General features: G+C 33.9%; 4 protein-coding genes and 1 pseudogene across 4 annotated transcripts; 3 read left to right on the top strand and 2 right to left on the bottom strand.

Moving 5' to 3' along the window:
- Positions 1–938: 938 nt before the first annotated feature.
- Positions 939–2,662, bottom strand: LOC112089779 (RNA-binding protein 25-like). The gene is made up of 3 exons (XM_024160536.1): positions 2,325–2,662; positions 2,011–2,184; positions 939–1,887 (listed from the first exon to the last, which is right to left on the bottom strand). Exons 1-3 carry the CDS (start codon positions 2,660–2,662, stop codon positions 939–941), a joined length of 1,461 nt encoding a protein of 486 aa, XP_024016304.1.
- Positions 2,663–2,729: 67 nt separating this feature from the next.
- Positions 2,730–3,224, bottom strand: LOC112089778. The gene has a single exon (XM_024160535.1). The coding sequence runs from the start codon at positions 3,222–3,224 to the stop codon at positions 2,730–2,732; it is 495 nt and encodes a 164-aa protein (XP_024016303.1).
- Positions 3,225–6,698: 3,474 nt separating this feature from the next.
- LOC18025993 (defensin-like protein 287) lies at positions 6,699–7,177 on the top strand. Its single transcript, XM_006409514.2, has 2 exons — positions 6,699–6,819; positions 6,904–7,177. Exons 1-2 carry the CDS (start codon positions 6,759–6,761, stop codon positions 7,089–7,091), a joined length of 249 nt encoding a protein of 82 aa, XP_006409577.1. The 5' UTR covers positions 6,699–6,758; the 3' UTR covers positions 7,092–7,177.
- Positions 7,178–9,985: 2,808 nt separating this feature from the next.
- Positions 9,986–10,357, top strand: LOC18025992 (annotated as a pseudogene).
- Positions 10,358–13,267: 2,910 nt separating this feature from the next.
- On the top strand, positions 13,268–13,624 carry LOC18025991 (defensin-like protein 287). The gene is made up of 2 exons (XM_006409512.2): positions 13,268–13,354; positions 13,439–13,624. Exons 1-2 carry the CDS (start codon positions 13,294–13,296, stop codon positions 13,621–13,623), a joined length of 246 nt encoding a protein of 81 aa, XP_006409575.1. The 5' UTR covers positions 13,268–13,293; the 3' UTR covers position 13,624.
- Positions 13,625–21,376: the final 7,752 nt, after the last annotated feature.

Below are 21,376 nucleotides of genomic sequence, written 5' to 3'. Positions count from 1 at the left end.
TTGATGAACTATCGTCGTCTTGTGCTGCATCTAGTTGGTTTTTTAATTCCTCTATCATTTTTCCGAATTAGTTGGTAGAGACTTCTTCCATAAAGAGATGCTCTTACGACAGTTCGCTACTTTTTGGTGGAAATCCCGACGAGGAACACCATCAAAAGAGCCCCAGCCGGAGGTAACAGCCTCTTTGAATCCTGGTTTTCCCAGCCATCTTTTATCGAATCTAAATGACTTTTTCCTCCTTCGGTTGTCCATCTGTATCCTAGCCAAGACCGGGCGGTGATCCGACCCCCATAATCTAAGGTACTCCACAGTGGTGTGGGAAAAATTAGATTGCCATACTTCATTTCCCACTGCTCTATCGAGCCGACATTTAACTTTGCCCAAGCGTCTCCTTCTGACCCATGAGAATGAGTTTCCTTTATATGGCAAATCTAGCATTCCATAGTGGTCTAACATGGTTCGAAAGGGGATGAAAGAATGCTCCGGTCTTCGCCTGCCTCCGCGTTTCTCATGATTTCCAGTTATTTCGTTGAAGTCGCCTATCATAAACCAGGCTTCTTTCCTGTGTATACTTATTCTCGTAAGTCGTTCCCAGACATTTCCTCGGTTTTCTACGACCAGATCTCCGTAGATGAAAGTCATAAAAATATTATGTCCGTCTAGAGTAGTTTCTATATCAATCATATGCTCATCTGAGTAAGAAATAGAAACCGTAGGTTCATCCATATAGAAAAGGGCTAGACCACCGCTTAGACATCTCGGTACAACGGTATAAACATGGTCATAGCCAAAATACATTTGCATATCTTGCATAAATATCCGATTATTCTTAGTTTCCGATAAAAATAAAAAGCGAGGAAAAAAGCATTGGTGTAATTCTTCGAGGTAGTCCTTTGTCAGGTCGGCTCCTGCGCCCTGACAGTTCCATCTGATGACGTTCATTTCTGGCTGTTGTCTGGTATCTGGGCTTCACCCACACCAAAAGATGATGATAATTTTGTCTTGTGGGCCTTTGAATTTTTGTCTCCAGTGGACTTCTTATTGCCAGTGAGCTTCTTTTCATCCTTGGGCTTCTTCTCTCCAGTGGGCTTCTCATGTTTTCTTCCACTTGGATTTTGGCCGGGCTGGGGCTTGAGACCTTTGCCCTTTGAGTTTGGAGATATACGGCCTGCTGCGAAATTCCTCTTTTTCAGGGAAACTCCCATCGGTCCCGGTGATCGTGGCGTTTGTTTCTTCCTTCCAGCAGCTTTTCCCGATTTTCCTCCACCCAGATCGGATTCTTGTTCAGGGGCCAATTTGATTGGGCTTCGCCACCATGATGGTTTTTTCCTCTGCTGTTCCTCTTCTTGGATCTCCATCGGAGCTAATTCCAGCCTCTGTTCTTCTTCATCTGCGAAATCCTCGCCGAGCAAGTCATCATCCTTAAGGAGTTTATCCATTTCTTCTTCGTTGAACAAGTCAGTGTCATCCATCCATTCATCATCCTCCCCAATGCCCTCAATTGCATCATTCAGTCCAGTGTGCTCCGCCGAAGCTTCCATTTCCATAAAGTCAGCTTCACAGTGAGGTGGGTTCTTTGTTAGCTCCAGATCCTCGGTGTGGAAGATATGGATCGGCGCTACAGACTGATTAACCGGATTCAGGTCCTCCGCCATCAGGTCGTCCTCTTCATTATCTTCCTCAAGGGTTTGCTCATACCAGCTTTTCTGGGAAAGCGGAAGGGGAGGGAGGTTCATGGCTGGTTGCTCTGAGTTCTGCGGAGGAGGAAGAGAGACAGCCTCTGACGATTTTGCTGTATCAAAGGTGAGGCTCTTTTTGGCTGAGCTTGCTGCTTTAGAGGATTCGCCGAATTCAACAACACTTCCCTTTTGAAGGCTGCTTGATCGACTGAGAAGATTTAGTTTAAAAGGTCTTGTCCTTTGATGTTCAGGGGACAGATATCCTTGCTTAGCTTTGGAATGTGTGTGGTGGAGAGGAGGATCAGAGAGAGTCCTCTAAGAGTCGGAGGACATCTTCTGGTTGGGGAGAAGAGGTCTTTGCTGAGCAGGAGGAGCCTTGGGCTTCTGGGGGTGCTTAGCAAGAGGAGGGAACTCGCGGAGATCTCTAGGAGGTACAGCCTCTTTTCCTTTAGATTTTTCCCATTTTCCTTTACGAGCCGCAAAAGACTCTTCATAACGGCGCTTCCTGTAAACAGTGTCGGGGATGGTGGTTGGATTCTCTCCCGCGATTGAGAATCAGCAGCATCATCAGGTCGCCGTTCATATCTGCGGGCTTCTGAATGGTAGGTGTTATTTTGCTCAATTCTATTCCATACACTCTCTGACCTTCTTTCATCTGGGACCCGGTTATCTCTCTTCTTTGGGTCGGGTCTGTCGTCTCTTATTGTCAATGCAGACTGACGAGCTTCATCTTGTAGGTTAGAGGGAGGTCTCCTTTCGCGGATAGGGGCAGAGATTTGCCCAGCTTGGCGTCGAGCCTGGAGAATGTCTCTGTCTCTGTCCCTGTTTTGGTCATCTCTTGCTAGTTGAGCAAGGTTTCTTTCAGCCTCTCTTTCGAGCATCTTTGCTCTTCTTTCTTCTTCAGACAGCATCAGGCAAGTCCTCTCATCATGAGATATATGTCTACAGGTAAGACACCATCTCTCCAGTTTCTCATACTTCATTACAACCCTCACCACTTCTCCAGATTCCAAGCGAGCTCTTGCCGTAAATTTAAGAGGGTTATCTGCGTTAAGGAACTTGAACTCTTGCAGCTCTAGCGTCAACCGCTTTGACATCGCCAAGTCTGCTCCTGATGGCTCTGAAGTTTTCCTCCATCCAAAAATGGGTTGGGATGCCCGAGATTCTTATCCAGAAGACCATGTTGTTGGGGAAAGAGTCACCGACATGGGGTATCCACCTTTCTAGCGAGAAAGACCATCTGTTGAAGTGACAAGGCCTCTTGTTTAGAAGCCTTTGGAGGTCTGCTTCCGAGTCGAAGTCGAATTGGAACCTAGAGTTTCCCAGATCTATGCCATGAACTCGCCCCTCAACACCCCAGATGTTGGATCTTGGCATGAAAGCTATGAGGGCATCAGTGCTTCGTATATCCTGGTTGAACATGCGGCCTACTAAGCTTCGGCTAAATCTTGCAATGAGGCGCGAGTTGTCTACATGTGGTAAGTCGATGATTTCGTCTTCCTCTTCTTCAGGGTTAGTTGCTGGGTTGTTGTTTGGGATTGTCATTTTGAGCTTGCAAAAGAGTTGCAGAGAAGATTAGCCGGTGAGAAAAAGGCCAGGACTAAGAGGATATAGCCTGAAACTAGATGAAAAACCAGAGTAACAGAAGGAAAAGTAGTCGAAGTAATAATCTTCCCAGGCGGGAGAGGTCTTGAGAGAGGGGAGCTGGTTGAAAAGCAGGGACACACTTAGCACAAGGCTAGAACCAGGGGAAACCTTGAACGGATGTTCTATTCACTTCCCAAAAGGGAGATAGCTTCTTTCTTGATCTTCATTCCTGGAAGCGCTTCAAAAAACGTGTTTTGTAGGCTTTAAGGCAGAGCAAAGGACGAGCAAGCCTCAAAGGGGAAGCACTCAGACGCACTGTTGAAGAATGGAGGGCTTTTCATGGAGGATATCAGGGTTTACGGTGGAGAAAGGCGACCAGACCATGGTGTTATGCGGCCAAAGTTTAGGGAGGGAGGGGAGAGTTAGTTATTTCTGGTAAAGGATTAGGGTTGAGAGGCAAAAAAATAGATCTGAAAACATTTCTGGTAAGCATTGGTAAGTGTGCCTGGGAGCGTTTTTGCGAGGCGAGAGTTTCACTTATTCACATAATGTATATAAGTGTCACTCACTGATTTCCTATTAAATCTCCTTTTTGTAATGCAAAAAAAAAAGATATTATAAAAAGCAAAAATTATAGTTCATAAAAATCAAATATCTTATTTATAATTAATCTCATATAAATAATAAAAAAAATCAAAGGTACCATGATATGGCATGTATGTAACAAATTTTAAACTTCAAGACTTTGATTGTTACATTGATCACAACCATTCGATCGGTTTCAATAAAATTCTACGAAAATCGTTTTAAGAATTTGCAGAAAAAAAGTTATCGACATTTGCATAATCATGGATATTCTTGTATTCGTCGCTAATTTTATTTACCTTTTTGTAATGCAACTTTGCTTAAACAAACTATATAGTATATGGGAAAAAATAGAATCACGTTTGAGTGTTTTTTTATTTCCTTTTTTTGTATATCCAAACTAGATACGGGAATTTCAGGTATCAGGATGGGGAATACAGGTAAAGGACTGGAACGGACAGTTCGGGGTATTGAAAAACAGTATCTAATAAACAAGAATTGGAATGGAAATTCGGTTAACAAAACAGTGTCGAGAAATATGGGTATATATAATCATTTCACAAATTCTTAATCATTTGGGTAAAAATCAACAGCGGGACAGGTATTTCAGGAAATTTCTGGAAATTCAAAATATCTTGGGAAGTTTGGTAAATTATGGATCATTATTAGGTATTTTTATTACTTTAAAAAGTTTATCCTAAAACTAGTAATTCGGTACCTTATCTCATTCTTGTTTTCTTCGTGTACTCTTCGAATACACATTTAAACTCAATAAATAGTCCCAAACAGGAAATCATTTAAACTTGATTGGGATTAGAACAGAAAATTCAAAACAGGTATAAATTAGGACGGATTTCCCGTCTTGAAATGTTGAGGCCTATTCCAAGCTATTTGTTGTGGAGGCACCACTAGAATCTATTCAACCACCGGATTCTCCTACCCATATGTCTTCCTCTCTGTTACTGGAGCTGACGAGTTTCTATGAAGATCTGTCATCTCCCTCAAAAAAGTTTAAACCCATATCATGAAAACTAACTCCTATTTTAAAAAAATTGAAAATTAACCTTTTGATGTCCAACATTGCCAACGTATCATTAGAAAATCAAATATAAAATATTACCAACTCTCCATTTTATATCAACTATCTCCAAAATACACAACAGCGCGGGACCACCTGCATCAAAAGAAACCAACGCAGACTACACCAAACATCATCTCTCTATCGACTTCAGGCACTATGTGCATTGCTGACGTAGCTTCGAAGATATCCGGTAACAGTAGTATGGATTTTTTCTTTGGCGAAAATGATGAACTTGATGAACAGTATTTCTCAGATCAAAAACAGAACATGACATCCCCGTTGGCAGCAGAAGCATGGGCAATTTGGTTGGTAATGTCTCAACTCTCAAACGGATGCTTCAAACTATAGAATTACACATCTTCCTCTCGGATTGTCGACCTCTAGTAAAAAAATTTAACTCTAACTGCAGGAGGTTCTTTATGATATTAGGATGTTAGCCATGTTATTTTCTATGATTTTTTATCATTTTATTCTTAAAGAGGGCAACTGTATGGCCGACTCGATTACAAAAAGAGCTCTTTGACTCCGAAATCTCTGTTTCTGAGCCTTAATGGAAGTCGTTGAACAAAAAAAAAAAATTTACATATAAATTATATGGGCTTTTGGGCTAAATAAATTAGAATGTCTAGGATGTGGGTTTGATGGTGCTAGGTGTTTGATTTAAAGATCCAATTTGTTAAGGAGCTTTAAATACTAGTACTCACTAAGCACTATTACCATAGCCCAAGATTCTTAAGGTTCTAAATGTTTGATTTATAAATAGCTTTAAATGATATTGGGCTCTTTTACTATAGCCCTAGATTTCTAAGGTTTAAAGAAAGAAAATGTGATTTATTTCTCATTCATAGAGGTTTATACAGAGATCAAATTATTGAGCCGATCGAGCTAGAAGGCTGCAAATAATTTGCCAATTGTCGTACAATAAAATTATATTAAGTAGATTGAACTTAGTACTATATAAAGTAGTTCAAAAAAAAAACTTTGTACTATATAATATTATATCATATTTACAAAATTTAGTACTCCTTACTAAACTATATTTCTTGGGATTTAAATTGTATGGAACAAAAGAAATTAAAAAGAATAGATAAATTAATCCTTATTCATATGTGTTGAGAAAGCAAATCAATCTTCTGGTGTAGATATTATCTTCACTAACTAATCATAGTCATAGTATTCTATCGTGTGTGACATTATTGTCTTCTACTGTTGTCCACCTATGTGCAATCATGTAGGTCGTAGCGTAGATAAATTTTTCCGATATAACATCAATTCATAACAATTATATTTTGTCTACAAAATAAAATTACCAGCTTATCATAAGAAAGTTTTTCTTAAATAACCATTATATAGCATCGCTATCATGTAAAATTTAAAGTCAAAGGATTGGTGTGTTGAATTTGCTCCATATTTTAGTTTTATACTTGTGCCATCTTTTTCTATTAAAGTCTCTTTGCTAAATTTCATTATTCTAAATTAAAATAGTGAATGATATTTTTATCAAAGAAATAGAAATTATAATTAAAATTTCTGTGAGTAATAATTATGAAAATTTTAAATATTTGTGGTCAAAGCAATAAGTTATTACCAAATGTAACAAATATGTACAACTTAAATAGATTTTTGCAAACCTACCATATATTGTATTTGCATAATTCAACAAAAGCACTTGCACAACTAAATCATTTTAGGCAACGAAGTAACCTTCTTGACCAATCATGATTCTATCTATATATGCAATATTATTGTTGTCTTCCATCATTTGCACCAAACAGCTTCTCATCAAATTCTACCAAAAAAAAAGCAATTCCGAACTCAAAGAAAATATGAACAACCTTCGGGTAACCATTGCAGTGTTGTTGGTCACTCTTGTCTTCACCTCGACTTGTATGTAGTTTTTTACCTCAAACTAAATTTTACTTATTGTTCATGTAATAGCATTATTATATTTAATTTTTTTGTTCTTGGCAGTTTCAAATTCTAAAGTGGAAGCCAAAGAAGAAATTATCATATCATTCAAATGCAAAAAACAATCAGAATGCTTAACAAATATTGCTTGTGAGGCTTGTGTCGATTGCCGATGCGATAATGGCTTGTGTAGATGCCATGGTTTCAATGAAGAAGTCAGGACTCCAACAGTTGCACCATTACCAGCTTAATTAACTCACTGATTTCCTATTAAATCTCCTTTTTGTAATGCAAAAAAAAAGAGAAAATAAAAAGCAAAATTTATAGTTCATAAAAATCAAATATCTTATTTATAATTAATCTCATATAAATAATATAAAAAAATCAAAGGTACCATGATATGGCATGTATGTAAAAAATTTTAGACTTCAAGACTTTGATTGTTACATTGATCAAAACCATTCGATCGGTTTCAATAAAATTCTACAAAAATCGGTTTAAGAATTTGCAGAAAAAAAGTTATCGACATTTGCATAATCATGGATATTCTTGTATTCGTCGCTAATTTTATTTACCTTTTTTAATGTAACTTTGGTTAAACAAACTATATAGTATATGGGAAAAATTAGAATCACGTTTGAGTGTTTTTTTATTTCTTTTTTTTGTATATCCAAACTAGATACGGGCATTTCAAGTATCAGGATGGGGAATACGGGTAAAAGACTGGAACGAACAGTTCGGGTATTGAAAAACAGTATCTAATAAACAAGAATTGGGATGGGAAATTCGGGTAACAAAACAGTGTCGAGAAATATGGGTATCTATAATCATTTCACAAATTCTTAATCACTTGGGTAAAAATCAACAGCGGGACAGGTATTTCAGGAAATTTCTGGAAATTCAAAATATCTTGGGAAGTTTGGAAAATTATGGATCATTATTAGGTATTTATATTACTTTAAAAAGTTTATCCTAAAACTGGTAATTCGGTACCTTATCTCATTCTTGTTCTCTTCGTGTACTCTTCTCATACACATTTAAACTCCATAAATAGTCCAAAACAAGAAATCATTTAAACTTGATTGGGATTAGAACAGAAAATTCAAAACGGGTATAAATTAGGACGGATTTCCCATCTTGAAATGTTGAGGCCTATTCCAAGCTATTTGTTGTGGAGGCACCACTAGAATCTATTCAACCACCAGATTCTCCTACCCATATGTCTTCCTCTCTGTTACTGGAGCTGACGAGTTTCTATGAAGATCTGTCATCTCCCTCAAAAAAGTTTAAACCCATATCATGAAAACTAACTCCTATTTTAAAAAAATTGAAAATTAACCTTTTGAATATCCAACATTACCAACGTATCATTAGAAAATCAAATATAAAATATTACCAACTCTCCATTTTATATCAACTATCTCCAAAATACACAACAGCGCGGGACCACCTGCATCAAAAGAAACCAACGCAGACTCCACCAAACATCATCTCTCTATCGACTTCAGGCACTATGTGCATTGCTGACGTAGCTTCGAAGATATCCGGTAACGGTAGTATGGATATTTTCTTTGGCGAAAATGATGAACCTGATGAAGAGTATTTTTCAGATCAAAAACAGAACATGACATCCCCGTTGGCAGCAGTAGCATGGGCAATTTGGTTGGTAATGTCTCAACTCTCAAACGGATGCTTCAAACTATAGAATTGCACATCTTCCTCTCGGATTGTCGACCTCTAGTAAAAAACTTTAACTCTAACTACAGGAGGTTCTTTATGATATTAGGATGTTAGCCATGTTATTTTCTATGATTTTTTTATCATTTTATTCTTAAAGAGGCCAACTGTATGGCCGACTCGATTACAAAAAGAGCTCCTTGACTCTGAAATCTCTGTTTCTGAGCCTTAATGGAAGTCGTTAAACAAACAAAAAAAATTTACATATAAATTATATGGGCTTTTGGGCTAAATAAATTAGAATGTCTAGGATGTGGGTTTGATGGTGCTAGGTGTTTGATTTAAAGATCCAATTTGTTAAGGAGCTTTAAATACTAGTACTCACTAAGCACTATTACCATAGCCCAAGATTCTTAAAGTTCTAAATGTTTGATTTATAAATAGCTTTAAATGATATTGGTCTCTTTTACTATAGCCCTAGATTTCTAAGGTTTAAAGAAAGAAAATCTGAATTATCTGTCATTCACAGAGGTTTATATAGAGATCAAATTATTGAGCCGATCGAGCTAGAAGGCTGCAAATAATTTGCCAATTCTCGTACAATATAATTATATTAAGTAGATTGAACTTAGTACTATATAAAGCAGTTCCAAAAAAAAACTTAGTACTATATAATATTATATCATACTTACAAAATTTAGTACTCCTTACTAAACTATATTTCTTGGGATTTAAATTGTATGGAACAAAAGCAATTAAAAAGAATAGATAAATTAATCCTTATTCATATGTGTTGAGAAAGCAAATCAATCTTCTGGTGTAGATATTATCTTCACTAACTAATCATAGTCATAGTATTCTATCGTGTGTGATATTATTGTCTTCCACTGTTGTCCACCTATGTGCAATCATGTAGGTCGTAGCCTAGATAAATTTTTCCGATATAGCATCAATTCATAACAATTATATGTTGTCTACAATATAAAATTACCAGCTTATCATAAGAAAGTTTTTCTTTAATAACCATTATATAGCATCGCTATCATGTAAAATTTAAAGTCAAAGGATTGGTGTGTTGAATTTGCTCCATATTTTAGTTTTATACTTGTGCCATCTTTTTCTATTAAAGTCTCTTTGCTAAATTTAATTATTCTAAATTAAAATAGTGAATGATATTTTTATCAAAGAAATAGAAATTACAATTAAAATTTCTGTGAGTAATAATTATGCAAAATTTAAATATTTGTGGTCAAAGAAATAAGTTATTACCAAATGTAACAAATATGCACAACTTAAATAGATATTTGCAAACCTACCATATATTGCATTTGCATAATTCAACAAAAGCACTTGCACAACTAAATCCTTTTAGGCAACGAAGTAACCTTCTTGACCAATCATGATTCTATCTATATATGCATATTATTGTTTTCTTCCATCATTTGCACCAAACAGCTTCTGATCAAATTCTACAAAAAAAAAAAGCAATTCCGAACTCAAAGAAAATATGAACAACCTTCGTGTAACCATTGCAGTGTTGTTGGCCACTCTTGTCTTCACCTCGACTTGTATGTAGTTTTTTACCTCAAACTAAATTCTACTTATTGTTCATGTAATAGCATTATTATATTTAATTCCTTTGTTCTTGGCAGTTTCAAATTCTAAAGTGGAAGCCAAAGACGAAATTATCATATCATTCAAATGCAAAAAATAATCAGAATGCTTAACAAATATTGCTTGTGAGGCTTGTGTCGATTTCCGATGCGATAATGGCTTGTGTAGATGCCATGGTTTCGATGAAGAAGTCAGTACTCCAACAGTTGCACCATTACCAGCTTAATTAACTCACTGATTTCCTATTAAATCTCCTTTTTGTAATGCAAAAAAAAAGAGAAAATAAAAAGCAAAATTTATAGTTCATAAAAATCAAATATCTTATTTATAATTAATCTCATATAAATAATAAAAAAATAAATCAAAGGTACCATGATATGGCATGTATGTAAAAATTTTTAGACTTCAAGACTTTGATTGTTACATTGATCACAACCATTCGATCGGTTCCAATAAAATTCTAAGAAAATTGGTTTAAGAATTTGCATAAAAAAAGTTATCGACATTTGCATAATCATGGATATTCTTGTATTCGTCGCTAATTTTATTTACCTTTTTGTAATGCAACTTTGCTTAAACAAACTATATAATATATGGGAAAAATTAGAATCACGTTTGAGTGTTTTTTTATTTCTTTTTTTTGTATATCCAAACTAGATACGGGTATTTCAGGTATCAGGATGAGGAATACGGGTAAAGGACTGGAACGGACAGTTCGGGTATTGAAAAACAGTATCTAATAAACAAGAATTGGGATGGGAAATTCGGGTAACAAAACAGTGTCGAGAAATATGGGTATCTATAATCATTTCACAAATTCTTAATCACTTGGGTAAAAATCAACAGTGGGACAGGTATTTCAGGAAATTTCTGGAAATTCAAAATATCTTGGGAAGTTTGGAAAATTATGGATCATTATTAGGTATTTTTATTACTTTAAAAAGTTTATCCTAAAACTGGTAATTCGGTACCTTATCTCATTCTTGTTCTGTTCGTGTACTCTTCTCATACACATTTAAACTCAATAAATAGTCCAAAACAAGAAATCATTTAAACTTGATTGGGATTAGAACAGAAAATTCAAAAAGGGTATAAATTAGGACGGATTTCCCGTCTTGAAATGTTGAGGCCTATTCCAAGCTATATGTTGTGGAGGCACCACTAAAATCTATTCAACCACCAGATTCTCCTACCCATATGTCTTCCTCTCTGTTACTGGACCTGATGAGTTTCTATGAAGATCTGCCATCTCCCTCAAAAAAGTTTAAACCCATATCATGAAAACTAACTCCTATTTTTAAAAAATTGAAAATTAACCTTTTGAATATCCAACATTACCAACGTATCATTAGAAAATCAAATATAAAATATTACCAACTCTCCATTGTATATCAACTATCTCCAAAATACACAACAGCACGGGACCACTTGCATCAAAAGAAACCAACGCAGACTACACCAAACATCATCTCTCTATCGACTTCAGGCACTATGTGCATTGCTGACGTAGCTTCGAAGATATCCGGTAACAGTAGTATGGATTTTTTCTTTGGCGAAAATGATGAACTTGATGAACAGTATTTCTCAGATCAAAAACAGAACATGACATCCCCGTTGGCAGCAGAAGCATGAGCAATTTGGTTGGTAATGTCTCAACTCTCAAACGGATGCTTCAAACTATAGAATTGCACATCTTCCTCTCGGATTGTCGACCTCTAGTAAAAAATTTTAACTCTAACTGCAGAAGGTTCTTTATGATATTAGGATGTTAGCCATGTTATTTTCTATGATTTTTTTATCATTTTATTCTTAAAGAGGCCAACTGTATGGCTGACTCGATTTTAAAAAGAGCTCTTTTACTCTGAAATCTCTGTTTCTGAGCCTTAATGGAAGTCGTTGAACAAACAAAAAAAATTTTACATATAAATTATATGGGCTTTTGGGCTAAATAAATTAGAGTGTCTAGGATGTGGGTTTGAAGGTGCTAGGTGTTTGATTTAAAGATCCAATTTGTTAAGGAGCTTCAAATACTAGTACTCACTAAGCTTTATTACCATAGCCCAAGATTCTTAAAGTTCTAAATATTTGATTTATAAATAGCTTTAAATGATATTGGTCTCTTTTAATATAGCCCTAGATTTCTAAGGTTTAAAGAAAGAAAATGTGAATTATCTGTCTTTCACAGAGGTTTATATAGAGATCAAATTATTGAGCCGATCGAGCTAGAAGGCTGCAAATAATTTGCCAATTGTCGTACGATAAAATTATAATAAGTAGATTGAACTTAGTACTATATAAAGCAGTTCAAAAAAAAACTTTGTACTATATAATATTATATCATACTTACAAAATTTAGTACTCCTTACTAAACTATATTTCTTGGGATTTAAATTGTATGGAACAAAAGAAATTAAAAAGAATAGATAAATTAATCCTTATCCATATGTGTTGAGAAAGCAAATCAATCTTCTGGTGTAGATATTATCTTCACTAACTAATCATAGTCATAGTATTCTATCGTGTGTGACATTATTGTCTTCCACTGTTGTCCACCTATGTGCAATCATGTAGGTCGTAGCCTAGAAATTTTTTTCCGATATAGCATCAATTCATAACAATTATATCTGTCTACAAAATAAAATTACCAGCTTATCATAAGAAAGTTTTTCTTTAATAACCATTATATAGCATCGCTATCATGTAAAATTTAAAGTCAAAGGATTGGTGTGTTGAATTTGCTCCATATTTTAGTTTTATACTTGTGCCATCTTTTTCTATTAAAGTCTCTTTGCTAAATTTAATTATTCTAAATTAAAATAGTGAATGATATTTTTATCAAAGAAATAGAAATTACAATTAAAATTTCTGTGAGTAATAATTATGCAAAATTTAAATATTTGTGGTCAAAGAAATAAGTTATTACCAAAAGTAACAAATATGCACAACTTAAATAGATATTTGCAAACCTACCATATATTGCATTTGCATAATTCAACAAAAGCACTTGCACAACTAAATCATTTTAGGCAACGAAGTAACCTTCTTGACCAATCATGATTCTATCTATATATGCATATTATTGTTGTCTTCCATCATTTACACCAAACAGCTTCTGATCAAATTCTACAAAAAAAAAAAAGCAATTCCGAACTCAAAGAAAATATGAACAACCTTCGTGTAACCATTGCAGTGTTGTTGGCCACTCTTGTCTTCACCTCGACTTGTATGTAGTTTTTTACCTCAAACTAATTTCTACTTATTGTTCATGTAATAGCATTATTATATTTAATTCCTTTGTTCTTGGCAGTTTCAAATTCTAAAGTGGAAGCCAAAGACGAAATTATCATATCATTCAAATGCAAAAAACAATCAGAATGCTTAACAAATATTGCTTGTGAGGCTTGTGTCGATTGCCGATGCGATAATGGTTTGTGTAGATGCCATGGTTTCGATGAAGAAGTCAGTACTCCAACAGTTGCACAGCTTAATTAACTCACTGATTTCCTATTAAATCTCCTTTTTGTAATGCAAAAAAAAAAAGATATAATAAAAAGCAAAATTTATAGTTCATAAAAATCAAATATCTTATTTATAATTAATCTCATATAAATAATAAAAAAAAATCAGAGGTACCATGATATGACATGTATGTAAAAAATTTTAGACTTCAAGACTTTGATTGTTACATTGATCACAACCATTCGATCGGTTTCAATAAAATTCTACGAAAATCGGTTTAAGAATTTGCAGAAAAAAAGTTATCGACATTTGCATAATCATGGATATTCTTGTATTCGTCGCTAATTTTATTTACCTTTTTGTAATGCAACTTTGCTTAAACAAACTATATAGTATATGGGAAAAATTAAAATCACGTTTGGTGTTTTTTTATTTCTTTTTTTTGTATATCCAAACTAGATACGGGCATTTCAAGTATCAGGATGGGGAATACGAGTAAAGGACTGGAACGAACAGTTCGGGTATTGAAAAACAGTATCTAATAAACAAGAATTGGGATGGGAAATTCGGGTAACAAAACAGTGTCGAGAAATATGGGTATCTATAATCATTTCACAAATTCTTAATCACTTGGGTAAAAATCAACAGCGGGACAGGTATTTCAGGAAATTTCTGGAAATTCAAAATATCTTGGGAAGTTTGGAAAATTATGGATCATTATTAGGTATTTATATTACTTTACAAAGTTTATCCTAAAACTGGTAATTCGGTACCTTATCTCATTTTTGTTCTCTTCGTGTACTCTTCTCATACACATTTAAACTCCATAAATAGTCCAAAACAAGAAATCATTTAAACTTGATTGGGATTAGAACAGAAAATTCAAAACGGGTATAAATTAGGACGGATTTCCCATCTTAAAATGTTGAGGCCTATTCCAAGCTATTTGTTGTGGAGGCACCACTAGAATCTATTCAACCACCAGATTCTCCTACCCATATGTCTTCCTCTCTGTTACTGGACCTGACGAGTTTCTATGAAGATCTGCCATCTCCCTCAAAAAAGTTTAAACCCATATCATGAAAACTAACTCCTATTATAAAAAAAATTGAAAATTAACCTTTTGAATATCCAACATTACCAACGTATCATTAGAAAATCAAATATAAAATATTACCAACTCTCCATTTTATATCAACTATCTCCAAAATACACAACAGCGCGGGACCACCTGCATCAAAAGAAACCAACGCAGACTACACCAAACAGCATCTCTCTATCGACTTCAGGCACTCTGTGCTTTGCTGACGTAGCTTTGAAGATATCCGGTAACAGTAGTATGGACTTTTTCTTTGGCGAAAATGATGAACCTGATGAAGAGTATTTCTCAGATCAAAAACAGAACATGACATCCCCGTTGGCAGCAGAAGCATGGGCAATTTGGTTGGTAATGTCTCAACTCTCAATTGGATGCTTTAAACTATAGAATTGCACATCTTCCTCTCGGATTGTCGACCTCTAGTAAAAAATTTGAACTCTAACTGCATGAGGTTCTTTATGATATTAGGATGTTAGCCATATTATTTTCTATGATTTTTTAATCATTTTATTCTTAAAGAGGCCAACTGTATGGCCGACTCGATTACAAAAAGAGTTTTTTGACTATGAAATCTCTGTTTCTGAGCCTTAATGGAAGTCGTTGAACAAAAAAAAAACTTTTTACATATAAATTATATGGGCTTTTTTTCTAAATAAATTAGAGTGTCTAGGATGTGGGTTTGATGGTGCTAGGTGTTTGATTTAAAGATCCAATTTGTTAAGGAGCTTTAAATACTAGTACTCACTAATCACTATTACCATAGCCCAAGATTATTAAGGTTCAAAGAAAGAAAAAGTTGCTTATCTGTCATTCAAAGAGGTTTATGTAGATATCAAATTATTGGGCTTATCGAGCTAGAAGGCTGCAAACAATAATTTGCCAATTATCGTACAATGAAGTTATAATTAAGTAGATTGAACTTAGTATTAGATAATATAATATCATACTGACAAAATCTAGTACTCCTTACCAAACTATATGTCTTGAGATTTAAATTGTATTGAACGAAAGAAATTAAAAAGAAAAATAGATTAATCCTCATCCACATGTAATGAGAAAGCAAATTAATCTTCTTTAACTTATAGGACTCTATCTTGTTTGTCATTATTTTCTGCTACTGTTGCTCACCTATGTGAAATCATGTAGGTCATAGCCTAGATATGTTTTTCCGATTCAAAATATAAAAGGAAGAGACATATGCATCAATTCATAACAATTTTATTTTGTCTACGATGTAATAAAAATAAAATTACCGGCTTATCCTAAGAAATTTTTTTTTAATAACCATTATGTAGCAACGCTATCATGTAAAATTTAAGGTCAAAGAATGGGTGTGTAATAAAGTGGAAAAATTAGCTTTTTCAGGCTCGAACATTCCGAAAATGTTAAATGTATACCTAAAATTATGTGTGGTGCTTTAACATACTTAATCTATATTAACATTTGAATTTCATCTTTAAACATTGTTTTAGTTTGAATTTCAACCTTAATCATTTCTTTTTGTGCTAAAACCAATTTACGTCCCAACTCTGTTAATTATTCTGTCAACCGTGGTCTATATGGCGTCCACGTAAGTGACGACATTGTATTATTCTGTCTTAGTTTTAGAAGAAAACACAGACGACATCGTTTGACTCATCACAAATCGATTAAAAAAAAACAATACGTAGTCGTTTGGTCCTGAAAAATGATAAAACAAAAAAATATAACTTGGAAAATACTTAAACAGCGAGAGAACCTTTCATATGCTCGTCTTCTTCGTCAAAGTGAAGTAACAGAGCGATCAAGAGTTTAGAAACCCTAAATATCAAGTTCAGTGTTTAGGTGGTGTAAGCTTTTGGTTATCATCACTTACGGGTTGGAAACATGAGGTAAACTTTCAAATAGTGGTTTTTTCTTTCTATTGTTGGGATCGATTAGGGTTTAGACGGCTTGCGTGATAATGTTTTCTAGTTTGTGGCTTCGATTAGATCGGTTTAGGATTTTACGCGACGTAGATACGTTATTTGTTCTAAGTCAATATCTTAGTTGACTTCGACACGGGCTATATATGATGTTTGATTCTTACTTTGTTCTAACTCTGTTGTTTTAGTGAGAACGAGGCTGTGTTTCAAGTTTATCACAATGGAAAGTTTGAGATCTCGATTGAAAACAAAACAGCATATGTCGGAGGAGAAGTCCACACACTCATAAGCAACCCGACATCACTGTTTGTTAATCTGATGGAATCATTGAGCATTTCTTTGAGTGGACAGAGGATTTGGTACAAACTTCCGTTTGAGGAACTTACGGAACTGAAGGTTCTCAGGGATGGGGCTATAAACTTTCGAATAATGTGTGATGCTGTGTTCTGGACGAAAGCTGCAGATGTTTTTTAGGAACGTGAATATTTTGTTGAAGGAGTTGATGGTGTGGATCAAAACGACAACAATGGTGCTGAAAACAGAGCTGCTTTGCATGATGAAATCCCTGCAGAAAAACAGAGCTGCTTTTCATGATGGTGTGGATCAAAACAACGACAATGGTGCTGAAAACAGAGCTGATTTGATATGTCTCTGAGGTTCTGATAATAGATCCTGCACCACATCGACATTTCTTCGGTATGCCTCTTCCTCGTTCACTCTCCTGCCGTTTAAACATTATTCCTTCACAAAATACAATGTTAAAAGACAGGATTTCTTAGTCATCGGATATAAAAAACATCAATTGCTCAAAAATCCAAACACTCACGAAACATAAAAGGGAAATTTGTATAACAACTTACCCGAACTGCTAGATGAACGAGCTCGAACAAGAATTAAGAGATTGAAAAACTGGATTTTCAAATCCCTAATTCATCTCTGAATAATGTCGTCGAGGGGTTGAAGACAAAGATGAGACAAAACGGCGTTGTTTCATTTATTTCCCCAGAATTGATAAATAGAAAACAACGTCGTCTGGGCCTTTTTAAAAAAAAAACTTCGACAACCAAATAGGACATCGTTAATTAGGTGGCATCCACATAAGCGTCTTCTGACGGAGAGTTAACAGAATTAGGTCTGTTTTTAGCACAAAAGGAAAAGATTAAGGTTGAAATTCAAACTAAAACAACGTTTAAGGATGAAATTTAAATGTTAACATAGATTAAGTATGTTAAAGCACCGCGCATAAGTTTACATATACATTTACCATTTTTGGAAAGTTCGAGCCTGAAAAAGCCAATTTTCCGTAATAAAGTTGCTCCATATTTTAGTTTTGTACTAGTGCCATCTTTTTCTATTAAAGTCTCTTTGCTAAATTTAATTATTCTAAATTAAAATATTAAATGATATTTTTATATAAAAAATAGAAATAAAAAATATGAATTTCTGTAAGTAATAATTATGCAAAATTTAAATATTTGTGGTCAAAGAAATAAGTTATTACCAAATGTAACAAATATGCACAACTTAAATAGATATTTGCAAACCTACCATATATTGCATTAGCTTAATTCAATGAAAACACTTGCACAAATAAAACATTTTAGGCAACGAAGTAACCTTCTTGACCCATCATGATTCTATCTATATATATGTATCAGTGATGGTATTACTGTAATCTTCCATCATTTGTACTAAACAGCTTCTGATCAAAAATCTAAAAAAAAAAAAAAAAAAGATTCAAGAACTCAAAGAAAATATGAACAACCTTCGTGTAACCATTGCAGTATTGTTGGCTACTCTTGTCTTCACCTCGACTTGCATGTAGTTTTTTACCTCAAACTAAATTTTACTCATTGTTTGTATAATAATATTATTGAATTTAATAAATTTTTTCTTGGCAGTTTCAAACTCTATAGTGGAAGCCAAAGAAGAAATTATAATATCATTCAAATGCAAAAATAAATCAGAATGCTTAACAAACATTGCTTATGAGGCTTGTGTCGATTGTCGATGGATAAAGGCTTGTGTAGATGCCATGATTTCGATAAAGAAGTCGGGACTCCAACAGTTGCACCATTAACAGCTTAAATAACTCACCAATATCTTATTAAAAATCTCTTTTTGTAATGCAAAAAATATAATAAAAAGCAAATTTTACAGTTCATAAAAATCAAATATCTTATTTATAATGTCATAAAAATATCAAAATATCAAAAGTAACATAATATGGCATGTATGTAAACATTTTTAGACTTCATGACTTTAATTGTTCCATTAATAACCATTCGATCAGTTTCTATAAAATTCTACAAAAAAAAATCGGTTTCTTTGCAGAAAAAAGTTATCGACATTTGCATAATCATGGATATGATCTTGTATTCATCGCAATTTTTATTTACCTTTTTATAATTCATCTTTACTTAAACAAAATATATAGTATATGGAAAAAATAAAATCACGTTTGGGTTTTTTTTTTTTTTTACTTCCAAACTATGTATGTGCATTTCAGGTATTAAGATGAGGAATTATGAGTAAAGGACCAGAATGGATAGTTTTGGTATTGAAAAACAGTATCTAAAATGTTCTTCATCATCTTTGACTTATACTATTTTTCTACATCTTCTTTTTCCTCATATTTTCCTTCTTCTTTTTCATTGTCTTTGACTTGTATTTTTTTTTTCTTCTTCTTGATTTTCTTATTCCTCACCCTTTTCTTTCATCTTCATCATCTTTGTATTCTCTCAGTTCTTGTTCTTTTTCAATTTTTATTAGCCTTCTTTACTATCTACTTCTTATTCCTCTTTGGTCTTCATCAAACTCTTCTTCTTCCGGTTTTTCTTCATCTCTTTCTCATCTTCACCTACTTCATTTTCCTATTTCTTCTTCTTTTACTTTGTTTTCTTCATCCTTCTTTCTTTTTCCTCTGGTTTTCTTCTTTAACTCCAACATCATATTTTCTTATCCTTATTCTTCTTCACTATTTTGTGTTCTCATCTGCTTCTTATTCTCCATGGTTTTATTCAAATTCATCTTTTTCGAGTTCTTATCATCAACTACGTCTTCTTCTTTATACTTCTACTTCTAAGTTATAAAATTATAGCTGAATAAAATTAAGAGCAATATATACGATTTATTAGGAAAACTATTTGTACATCTTTATAACAATCAATAACAATTATGAATGGATAAAATTAAGAACAATATATAAATTATTAATTAGCAAAAACTAATTAGAAATCTGTTTAATTGTTTATTTTTATTGATGATTATTAAATTTAGAAAGTATATTAGGGGAAATAATTAAAATCCAAACACGACGAAAAATTTAAAAAATTGTTAAAATAAGATTACTAATGAAAAAAAATCAAAGACAATGCAAATAATTGACGAAACTTATACTAAAAAACATTGAATGGATCTCCAAACACGAAAAGGATTTATCATAGAACCTGCACGTAACAAAGCAGTGTACATCATTCGAAGAGCGGAGCGGGAACCCATTGACTTGCCCCATAGAAAGCTTTGACATACTCGGTATCATCGTGATAAACCCAAAGCATAACATGCATCTTTGAAAGTAGGGTGGACAATACCATTAATTGTTCTTGTATCCATATAAAAACATGGATCACGAACGACATGCAATGAAACCCTCAAGTAGTAGACTTCACCAGCGTTAGGATTACAGTTGGCTATAATACTCGGTCTGGAGTTGCCGCAAAGATGGGGATGCCATTGATGTCTTTACGATCCTAAACCCAATAAGTCAGAAATACAATATGGCTTCAGGATAGTCCTATTTACTCTTCAACCAACCTGTAAATTTATTGTTGTAAACATCGGCAGAAAAATGTTCATCTTCTGTAAAAACAATTTGAGATGGAGGCAGATGATGTGGCAAAATCTGAGGATCAAGGAGGGGACGATTGCTAGTCGCTACAGAAAATTCATAAAAAGTTTGAAGGAAAGAACTATTAGGCAATTGATTTACATAAGAAGAACGTCTAGAAGCATAAAAAACAATTAGCACGAACTAAAATTAAAAAACATAATTTTTTTTTATTTGACGATTCTATATTGTAAGGCAAGAGATGAAATATTCAATCAGCGAAGTATGAACTATTAAAAAATAGTAGGTTGTCATTACGAAAATGCATAAATAATACTATATATCAATTTTTTAAAAAAGACATAGATGAATTTTTTTTTTTAAAATGCTAGATCTTAGAAGACATTGTAAGAAAACATGAAGACTGAGAAGAGTATATATAGCACGATGGATAAGCTAGGGTTTAGGTTAGTATCGATTTTGATATCGGTGGCCCATAATCAACATCAGTGGCTAGGGCCGACTTCGAGATCAGTGGCCCATAAACGAAATCGCTGGCCCATAATCGAGGGGAAAAAACCATGTCATGGGTATATACACGTAGGATTAATGATCAACCTATACATAACTAATTTAACGCCACCTAATTTTTTTAATCAGCGAAGTATGAACTATAAAAAATAGTAGGTTTTCGTTATGCAAATGCATAAATAATAGTATATATCGATTTTTTTTAAAAAGGTGGACAAATTTTTAAAAAAGATGCTAGACCTTAGAGCATCTCCAATGTATGACTTCATATTTTTCTCTATTTTGGAGTAACTCCAAAATGGAGTTGTATTTTACTCCAATGTAAGCTTCATTTTTACTCCAAAATGGAGTTATGACCAAAAAAATGGAGAAACTCTATTTTTTGCTCTATATATGGAGTAACTCCATTTTTTACTCCATTTT

The sequence above is a fragment of the Eutrema salsugineum genome, unplaced genomic scaffold (genome assembly GCF_000478725.1).
Source record: "Eutrema salsugineum unplaced genomic scaffold, Eutsalg1_0 scaffold_11, whole genome shotgun sequence".
Taxonomy (NCBI): Eukaryota; Viridiplantae; Streptophyta; class Magnoliopsida; order Brassicales; family Brassicaceae; genus Eutrema; species Eutrema salsugineum.
The sequence above is the reverse complement of the archived record's forward strand: the minus strand, read 5'-3'. Positions and strand labels throughout refer to the sequence as shown.

What these genes read in the sequence shown, in the direction of transcription:
- LOC112089779 (XM_024160536.1), bottom strand. Translation starts at nt 2,662, where the DNA reads ATGAAGTATGAGAAACTGGAGAGATGGTGTCTTACCTGTAGACATATA. An exon ending in CGGGTCCCAGATGAAAGAAG is followed by an intron (nt 2,185 to 2,324) that starts GTCAGAGAGTGT and finishes CACTGTTTACAG; the next exon opens with GAAGCGCCGTTATGAAGAGT. An exon ending in CTTCTCCCCAACCAGAAGAT is followed by an intron (nt 1,888 to 2,010) that starts GTCCTCCGACTC and finishes AAATCTTCTCAG; the next exon opens with TCGATCAAGCAGCCTTCAAA.
- LOC112089778 (XM_024160535.1), bottom strand. Translation starts at nt 3,224, where the DNA reads ATGACAATCCCAAACAACAACCCAGCAACTAACCCTGAAGAAGAGGAA.
- LOC18025993 (XM_006409514.2), top strand. Translation starts at nt 6,759, where the DNA reads ATGAACAACCTTCGGGTAACCATTGCAGTGTTGTTGGTCACTCTTGTC. An exon ending in TCTTGTCTTCACCTCGACTT is followed by an intron (nt 6,820 to 6,903) that starts GTATGTAGTTTT and finishes TGTTCTTGGCAG; the next exon opens with TTTCAAATTCTAAAGTGGAA.
- LOC18025991 (XM_006409512.2), top strand. Translation starts at nt 13,294, where the DNA reads ATGAACAACCTTCGTGTAACCATTGCAGTGTTGTTGGCCACTCTTGTC. An exon ending in TCTTGTCTTCACCTCGACTT is followed by an intron (nt 13,355 to 13,438) that starts GTATGTAGTTTT and finishes TGTTCTTGGCAG; the next exon opens with TTTCAAATTCTAAAGTGGAA.